General features: G+C 44.0%; 1 protein-coding gene across 1 annotated transcript; it reads left to right on the forward strand.

Annotated features, from left to right (window-relative positions):
* LOC119392809 (uncharacterized) lies at positions 1 to 9,679 on the forward strand. Its single transcript, XM_037659764.2, has 4 exons — positions 1 to 208; positions 1,741 to 1,917; positions 8,347 to 8,469; positions 9,446 to 9,679. Exons 1-4 carry the CDS (start codon positions 143 to 145, stop codon positions 9,638 to 9,640), a joined length of 561 nt encoding a protein of 186 aa, XP_037515692.1. The 5' UTR covers positions 1 to 142; the 3' UTR covers positions 9,641 to 9,679.
* The last annotated feature ends 564 nt before the right edge of the window (positions 9,680 to 10,243 follow it).

Consider the following 10,243-nt stretch of genomic DNA (forward strand, 5'->3'; position numbering starts at 1 on the left):
TCGTACATTTTCTTGTCTCCCACGTCATGCATGTCCTGCGACACCCTGCAGCAGCGGACTGCCGCTCCACGGCCTGATTGCCGTGCCACACCTGTCGGAAAACGACCTCATCGCCGGATATGCATGTCGCATCGTGCCTCCCATGTTCCTCAACGCGCCCAACATACCGGAGGAGTACAAAACACTGAATCCCTACAAATACAGCATGGTAAGTAGCAGCCTACTCAGGCTTAAGTGACCGGATTCGTGGCCTTGAAACGGTGTTGGTTAAAGAGTAGCCACGTCCACGAAGCATCTTGCAGCCCATATTTTATGGCTCTGGAGACGTGCTTTACTCTCCCAGGCGCAGAAAACATTTTGGGATAGTGGAAGTTCAGCAAGAGCTGAACCAACAACGTCTCCGTAGGCTTACGCTCTAACATATTTTCAGGACACGTTATCTTAATTTCATTTACATCAATAATAGTCCAATAGTGTAACTACTCTATACGAAAATTCTTAATTGAATCTACAAAATGTTTTTGTGCTACAAAGAACTATTGGCATGGAAATTGTTGATGCATTACTTTTTGTCGGTGCTAGTGTGACCACATTGCGCGATTAAGAGTGTAATGGTGAATACTTTATCGCTATCAAGAAATAGCAATGCAGTGTTTCTTGAACTGGTTTAACTTTTTGAAACAGACGGACCACGTGGAGACGGAAAATGGTACCAGCGTTTCCATTGATAGCTTGTACTTGGCGTCATGGATGCACGTTCTTAACGTACTGGTACTCCAATACGGCGGCTTTGATGACGTCAAGGCAGCAAAATCACGAGGCTGTTAACCTGTTTCAAAGTAATAACGACGACACTGTAACGTATTTGGCCTTGGTGCATGAATAACGAAATAATCGACATGCGATGGGCTGATGACATAATCGCGATATCACAAACTTCGCGTCCCACCATGCTGGTACTCCGACATGGTGGTTTCAGTGCCATCTATTCTGTTCCATTCCTCTTCTCATTCGAGCACTCGAAGGATTCAACTGCTCAACGTAATTTATTTATTTATTTATTTATTTATTTATTTATTTATTTATTTATTTATTTATTTATTTATTTATTTATTTATTTGAAAAGTACCGCCAGCCTCTCATGAGAGACCTTTACCAGGAGTGGTTACAAACATGAAAGAAAAAAATTGTGCACAATGTTGACATTACACAAAATGAAACAGCATATGGTTAAAGAAATATGCATAGCGTGTCACTTTGCAAAAGTGGCGACAAACAAGATGAACAAAACATTTCGTACAAAGCGGAAGCTTAAGCAAAATGAAATAGCACACAATTGAAAAAAATATCAACGTGTCATCTGAAAAAAAAAAGAAAAACGTAGCATGTAATGCTATCAATTCGAAATCATTCCAGAGTATGAGATGCATTATACAAGCTGTTTCATAACATACAGTTTATGACACAAACATAATAGAATTAGGTGTGTGAAAACGCCTTGCGATGACAGACGCATTCGAAAAACACGTCTCTGCATTCACGCAAAAAGGCTCAAGGAAAATATCAGAAAAGAAAATGTAGTTGGTTTACCACACGCATTTATACAATGTCATTGAGCAGTTTCAAGAATGTTTAGGGGTGTTGCAGGAAAGCACTTAGCGCATTGTTGGCCGTACGCATCATTCGAACTGAGATTAGTAATACTTGGCACTTGCTCTTGCCAAAACTGCCAACTCGCAGACCTTGGAGCATGATGCCCTGTCTAAGTTTGCCAGCCAAGAGAAGCCGTTTTCAACCTTGTTCGTGACTGTTCCCTTGTACGGCAAGTGGTATACGTACGACAACCAGGGTGAATACACCTTCGACACGCTGTGCGGTGTGGACGACCCACCCTCTCTCTTGGGAAGCGTGGCCGAGGTGAGAGAATCCTTGTCAATGCCGTACCGCCTCTTCATTTGACGTGCACGCCTCTGTTTAGACGACTTGCTTGCTTTAGTTCGGTGACGTCGTCGTTTGTCGATGTCGTAAATAAACACGGACACCTAGTTGTGTCTTAATGAATACAGGTTTAATAGTAAAACGCTCGTTCTCCGGCATAAGTGGAGGCCAACATGGGAGCAAAGGAAAGAGGACAAAGTAGATTCACGTGCTTGGCGAACGGGCTTTATTATCTCCAATGTGCGCAAGGTATTAGTAAGTAGGCTTAAGGTTTACATTAAGAATGTATGATATTTACTTGCATCTCCGAACTATACTATTTTCATGAAAGAAGGCAAACCATCCACAGCGCGAAACACACGCGGAAAACAGTGGAGCGATTCTGTAAGAGTACGCAAGTGAACTACCTATTTAAGCAAGACCCGATTGGATACAGCTGGTTTACCGACACCGATAGTCATCACCGCTGTTCGGACTCAATTCAATTGGCGCGATCAGAAATGGACAGCCCACATATTGTGATCTCGCCGATAAATTCCCTAGTAGAGCAGAACAAGTGCTCAGTTCCAACCAATAAACACTGGCCAGACATGGCGATATCTGCGGAAACTAAGAAAGGCATGACAGTAGCCAAATGCTACAGTATATGATTAATAACACCAGTGAACCGATGACGGAAGCCGCAAACGCACCAGCGTTTGTATTGTGTTTACGCTTTTCATCATTTCCGTGACAGAGCGCGCAGCTGTTTGCTATTAAAGATACCAGCTTACCCATGTTTGTATGTTTGTCACTAAGAAAGGTAAGATAAAAAATTTTTAATGCTTGCACTAAGTCGCGCAAAGCTTTGCACAACGGCACACGGGCCCATCGCCGCTCATGCGCGGCTTCCTCCTCGGGAGTACGCACTTTCTCAGGACGTCCCATGAGTCTGACACGATTGGGTGCAGCCAGGCTATGCACTTTAAAGCGGTGGTTGCGCGTGATGTCTCCGCCAGTGGGCGTGAAGAAGAATTTTTAACACGAAAGTGTTTTATGCCGGATTTCCGCCAAGTACTTCCATTACCGGATATGACGATCATAAAAAGGACGCCAACGGGTGAGAAAGAAAAAAACTACAGCATATCCACGGGTGAATGATGAAGAGCTTGGGCGAAGCTCCTGAAGCAATTATGTGTACACCGTGAAATGTTCAGTGGTTTCGCCCAGCGGTAATCAAAGCGATACGCCGCTTTGATTATTTTTTCCTTTTTCGGTTTTTCCTTCTCTTTTTATTTTTCTATTTTTAATTTTTTTAATTTTTTAATTTTTAGTTTTTTATTTCTTTATTTCTTTTTCCTTTTTTATTTTTACTTTATTTTTTCTATCTCTATGGGACAGCGCCATCTAGTATATCGTCACCCAACTGCAGTTTGGATGCATCTCTATGGGACAGCGTCATCTATTATATGTTCGGGAGATACTGCCGCGGTTACGCCTGACATGGGACAAGGTTAGACTAAGAGGAGCTACGCCCCTAAAAGACCAAGAAAAAGATCCGCCGCTGGGAATTGAACCCACGACGCTGCGGCCGCGACAGTAAGCGCCCGGCACTAAACACACTAAGCTAGCGTGGCAGATGTGGACGCCTCACAAACGCACCTTATATCTTTCGCGCATTCTCTTTCGCACGGTGCTCTCTGTTGGTGGTGAAGAGAGGCGGGGCGGAACGAGGGTGGTGCCGCTGTCTGTGTGAGGTGAAAAGAAGTAATGCATCACGATAGACACTTACTAGCGCTTACTCCGAGACTGCGTGCGATATCGGAGGTCATGGTTAAAGGGTCTCGATACCAGCGAGGGACACGCTGGCGTCGCCGAGGCATCCTAGACGCAGTTACGTTCTTTACCTTTCGCTTCGTGCGAGCGTGCGCCGGCTCATCGGAGTAGTGCAGCTTCCACATGCACCAACGGGATTTCTCCGCCGCCGTATGCTTGGATTGCGAGAGCACCGACTAACAAAACTGCTGCAATACGTGTTGCAGAAAGGACAGGATTTCCACGGGCGAATGTCGTACCATGGTGGAGCGAGACAGAGGCCAGCGGGACGCAGGCGTTTGCGGCTCAAGCTAAGGACCTCTACGAACTACGCGTCAACATGGGTGCATCCACGCCAATCGGTGCTATTGCTGCCCAACACGAATAGACATTGTACAAGCTCTCATATATCATTACAGAATAAGCACTACTTCTGTGTAGATACGTTTCACTTTCGTGTTATACCGATTCCTATGACGGAGGGATCAGCCATGTTTTATTATTTCGTGAATTTTCTTTCGCAAGAATGTTTGTCTTTCTCTTTCTTTATATCTCTACTTATTTCTCTCTCTTTCGTTGGTGTTCTCTGTCTCTTTTTCTTTCTGCATTTCTTTATCTCTCTTTCTAATTATTTCTGTACTACGCTTTACTCTGTCCCCTTCTCCTTTCCAACCTCCTCACCATCACTTCTCTCCCCCTCACGCTCACTTTACTTTCCCACCTCCTTGATACACTACACTATACAAGGCTATGCTATGCTTTGCTAGCGTGCTTGGATAGCCGAGTGGTTGGAACGATCGCCTTCGGATCGCGGGCCCTCGGGTTCGAATTCCGCCTCGTGAAGAGCTTTTTTTTCGGCAAGCATTTTCTCCTTTTCTTTCTTTATATCGTTCTTTCCTTCACAACACCTGTTTCTTTCTTTCTCTCTCTCTACTCGTTTTCACGGTCATTACAGGCCACGCCGTAGCGTTGAGTAGTGGGACTTGCCCAAATTCTGTGGCACATACCCGTTCATCGATGATGATAGTTTTGTGGCAGGGTAGACACCTTGCGGTCGGCTTAAGCAGCTCCGCTGTTAGAAAACTATTGGGGTAGCTAAGCACTAGCGATATGAGGACTGAGTGAACAGCTGAGCTGGTGGCCTTCCCTAGCATGTCTGCAACTTCCAACTCGCCTGCCTCCTCCACTCCCCTCCGCTAAGCTATGCTGTACCCTCTCTCCTCCTCAACATCACTTCCCTTCTCCCACTCCTAGCTATACTGTACTTGGCTATGCTATGCTATTCTAAACCATCCTCAAAAGATTGGTTTGATTTAGCTTTAAATTTTGGTGAAAAAATGCATAATTAAGCATTTTAACGTACGACTTGTGCAGTAGCGATAAACTGAACCGTGCGTGAGTGGAATGCGCTATACGTCTCAACGGTGCTGCAAACGATCGTACAAAAATTTCTAGAATTCGCCGAGCTGTCCATTGCAACACCGATCTAGATGCTTGACATTGTCAGATTGATTCTTAAATAGTTTCATGCTTGTTTTTAAATTATCCTATGCCTGTAACATAAGATGAATCCTACGATGCTGTAACCTCAGTGAATATATTGTAACCTATGTATATTTCTGTGTTTAGCGTGTATGCCATCAGCTACTTATCTGTCAAGACATCTATGTATGAATTGTGCAGACTTATGCGATTCCGTCTTCATCTACATTTACACTGTAACACTTCTGTGTGTTGGCTGTTTTTCTCTAAGTGTACCCACTCCTGCAAGAACCCCATTTCGGGCTGACAGTATACTGAAATAAACAAACATAAATAAATAAATAAATAAATAAATAAATAAATAAATAAATAAATAAATAAATACGGTCCACGCCTTGTCGGAAGCGGTTCTATGGGAAGCAATCAGCGAGAATTTGTCACTGCTGCATTTTTTGGCTTTGAGCCAAGCGTTGCGAGGGGGATCCTCGTATTTCTGTAAGCGTAGTAGTTGCGTGCACACCAGGCAGTTCAACTACGCTGGCGTGGTAACTTATAGTGTGACGTAACGTCAGCACTCACGTTTGAGCGCAGACGTCAGTATTTTCGAAACTAAGTGCACTTTACGGTGTGGTGATGTGAATACCGTGCGTAATATTTGTTAGCGTATTCCTCCGGGGTCCGGAAACGCTTGATTATAGCTTGCTGAATTATTGGGATACAGATCTAATGTCTAATACAATGCTATAAAAGCTCAGCTAACAATGGAACCACAGCTGACGTTAACCGGGCATGACGCCTGTATCATAGGAGTACATATAAAATGTTTATTGGTTTGTTATAAAACTAGATAGCCAGAACTGCAACCACAATTGACGTTGCACCGACGTTACAGGGTCTTTTTCCAAAGCGGTTTCGAGACGTGGCGTGGCTCTGCGGTAGAACACGCAGAATGCTTGGGTTCGATTCTTGCTACGATCCTGATTTTTATTCTTCGCATTCATCGGGTCAACGCTGCCGATGTCGGTTTTCCTTTACGCTCTCGCATTTAAATTACCAATGTCTCTTCTCGCCTTTCCTAGAAAGGTGTAAACGGTCAATCACCTGCGGCGCATACCCTGTTGCCGGGGCCCGTCATATAGGGATATGTGCCTCACGTGCCTGGAGGAAAGGGTTTGACGACGTACGCGACAGAATTTTCACGTTATTCATGTCATGACCAGACAGTCATATTCCTAAAACGCTCTTACCCTCCCATGCCAATAATTTTAGTCTAAACTAAGCTAAGGAGGCGATCACGAGAGCACCCAGACGTAGGCGGATAGTAGTAGATAGATAGATGATAGATAGAGATATAGATAGATAGATTAGATATATAAGAGAGATAGATAGATAGATAGATAGATAGATAGATAGATAGATAGATAGATAGATAGATAGATAGATAGATAGATAGATAGATAGATAGATAGATAGATAGATAGATAGATAGATAGATAGATAGATAGATAGATAGATAGATAGATAGATAGATAGATAGATAGATAGATAGATAGATAGATAGAAACGCTCAAAGTGCCCTAGGTTCGATAAGAAATGCTTCGCATTTAAGAAACTTAGAGGACGCTTCAGTTTCGCCTTCAAGAGTAGAACGCGATAGTTTAATCGGGCCACGTTCGCATCGCCTTCTCAACTGCTAGCCTAGCTTCAGTTCTCGGTGCATGCCTAAACAGTGCCGTAAGGACTCATTTTGCGAATCAGCAAAGGGTTCACTATGCGCCCGTAAGGCAACACACTATCCTACGCAGCTGTTCACTTTGTTGATGTTTTTGCTGACGATGGATGATTAAATATGTGTGAGCGCTTTGTAATGGGTGGGTCTTTAAAATCCCCACTTGTTGCACAATTCACATGTTTTGACGCCTGGCCTGACTCTACGCTTCTGCCACGTAATATTACATGCGTAAGGAGACTTCTTCCACTACATGACATTCATATAGCGTTTTTTTTTTTAGAAGCAGTTTCAAGACATGGTGTAGTTTGTGGTAGAACACTTGCTTGCCACGTAGACGGCCTGGTTTCGATTCTCACTCGAAGCCAAATATTTTTATTATGTATTTTGTCTGAATCTTTTTCGATGATTCATATAGTGTATTTTTTTTTTTCGAAGCAGTTTCATGAAATAGCGTAGCTCTGTGGTAGAACACCTGCTTACCACGCAGACAGCCCTGGTTCGGTTCTCACTCGAAACCGAAAAATGTTTATTATTTATTTTATTTGCATCTATCTCGATTTTTGGTCACGGACAAGATGATGATTTTTCGCTCACAACCACGACGCCGTCACCGACACCGACACCGGAATTTCTGCGAGACAGGCTCTTTAACGATACCGCGTTAAAAATGTGTGGTGTTTACAAGTTTACCGGCTCTGCTACAATTTCTTAGTGAAGGAGCAAACAAACGTGTCGAAACTTCTAATAATTCGCCCGCCACGGTGGTCTAGTGGTCATGGTGCTCGACTACCGACCCGAAGGTCACGGGGTCGAATCGCGGGCGCATTTTCGATGGAGGCGAAAATGCTTGAGGCCCGTGTACTTTAATTTAGGTGCCCGGTAAAGAACACCAGGTGGTCGAAATTTTCGAAGCCCTCCACTACGGTGTCCCTCATAAGGATATCATGGTTTTTGGGACGGTAAACCCCCCACAATTGATATTATACACTTCTAATAGCGTAGCTTTGTACTTTCATTCAATATATCTGAAGGAGTTCGTTACCCAAGCGTAATCTGAGTCTGGCACAGAGTTGTCTGTCTGTCTGAAGCGCGAACCAGCCTATATGCACCATCGTGATAGTGTTTGGAGCTGTCGAGCTTCATAGTGTTTTGAGCTCATCACTAATACGCATTTTTTTTATTTGGTTCTGGTTAGTCAGCAACGTTGTACGTTTCACTTTTTTTGTAATTTCTGAGATTTTCAAAACCATGTGAAACTTATAAGATTCACATAAGGATCTTCAAAACCATGTGATCAGACGATACAGATTGCGAGATAAATCTTCGTACAGCGAAATAAAGCCGGCGTTTCACGTTTCACTAGGACAGCCTCTGCGTGCGCTCATGCTCTTTTCTTGCAGGTTTGCAAGAACCCGGAATGCAACACGACATACGTTGAGGCTCCGCATGCAGGCGTGCTGTCAGCATGCGAGAAATCGCAAACGGTCTTCACGTACGATAACAGCAAATCGTATCGCCACAAGGTTGGTTTAGCGCCCGCCTACTGAGCACGTGTGTGTGCAATCGCAGAAGACCATAGGTGTGGACAGAAAGTTTCTCTCTTTCTCTTGCTCATTAAAAAAATTTTTTTAGGTGCGGAGGAGGAAGGGATCCACCATATGTGTTTCTGCTGAAATTCTAGCTTAATAGTACAGTACTCATGGATTGAAATGCGGTATCTTTTCTTCTTTCTCTTTAAATATAAGGACGGCTATGAGCAACTGCTCGTGTTAAAGGCGACGTGTTGCTGCAAATCTGATTGCTAGGGGTAATATGTGCTCTGATATAAGTGTTCAAGTCAAAATTACGATGATCTGACACGCACTAATATAATAATAATAACGTCTGGGGTTTAACGTCCCAAAACCAAGATATGATTATGAGAGACGCCGTAGTGGAGGGCTCCGGAAACTTCGACCCCCTGGGGTTGTTTAACGTGCACATAAATCTAAGTACACGGGCCTCGAACATTTTCGCCTCCATCGAAAATGCAGCCGCCGCGGCTGGGATTCGATCCCGCGACCTTCGTGTCAGCAGTCGAGCGCCATAACGACTAGACCACCGTGGCGGGGCCTGACACGGACTGTAGACGCTGGAAACAAAAGTACTTGCACTATACTTAGCCCTAAATTTTCGCGTTTCAATACCTGAGCACTGTACATCACTAAGTTTAAATGTTTAAATAAGCAGCGCATTAATATCTGCAAGGTATTTAGACTGCTGCATGATTTCAAATACGCAGGAGATTTGGCGGGGCATGGTGCGGCCACCGAGTGCGCGTGCCGTGTTACCTCTCTCCTGCGCGTTCACACTACCGATAGTTCTGTTTCCGGGAAATCGCAACCAGAACTTTATTATTGCGCGCTTTGGTATACCATACTTGAGTTCAAAATCTATTTTGCGTATGTGTGTTCTTTGAAACATACGAGTCACTGAGTATGTCATTCTGTTTTCCTGCAGTTGTGCACATTAAAGAGGAATCTGACGAGCCTGCGGTACGGCATCCTCGCCGTAGGCATTAACATGGACGACACGACGAACAGATGCGGCGGAGGCAGCTACGCCCGCCTCCGCACGCTGCGCTTTCTTGTGGACTACTTCAAAAGCAGCTTCAACTCGCCCGACGCCTATGACCAATGTCAGCGAGGGCCTTAGCAGTCTAACGAGTACCTTTCAAAGTAAGCCGAACACCAGTTCACGTGAGTGTTAAACTCACGCTACGCACTATGTACAGTCGCGAGCATAATTCCACGGATGCGCGTGCCAAACTGCATCGCTGCGCCTTCTGACGGCTTCACGGCTGATTCATTTATTTATGTATTTATTTATTCATTTATTTTCAATACTGCCAGTCCGACATGAAGACCAAGGCAGGTGGGCCTACTGATACAATGTGAGCATGGAACGGGACACAGCACATATCAGAGTACAATTGCGTATCATTCATAGAAATGGAATACCTACATGTGCCTAAGAATGTATCGTAGACACTTAAATCGTAGTTATCACTAATACACCATTAGTACTTGCAATCTAACAATCAAACTTAATAGAATCTAATACAACATAAGAAATTCCTGTAAACAACGTAATAAGAGTTTTGCGCAAACATCAAACGTTTTTTTTCGTGGTTAGTTCTTATTATTTTCTATCGTGTCACAAAAGGTTGATGATGATTCAATGTTTACTATCGTTGGGTCAAGGCGGTTCCACTCCCTAACAGCAGTAGGGAAAAAAGAATTAGATAAAGTGTCAGAG

Source organism: Rhipicephalus sanguineus, chromosome 5 (assembly GCF_013339695.2).
Source record: "Rhipicephalus sanguineus isolate Rsan-2018 chromosome 5, BIME_Rsan_1.4, whole genome shotgun sequence".
In the NCBI taxonomy this organism is placed as follows: domain Eukaryota; kingdom Metazoa; phylum Arthropoda; class Arachnida; order Ixodida; family Ixodidae; genus Rhipicephalus; species Rhipicephalus sanguineus.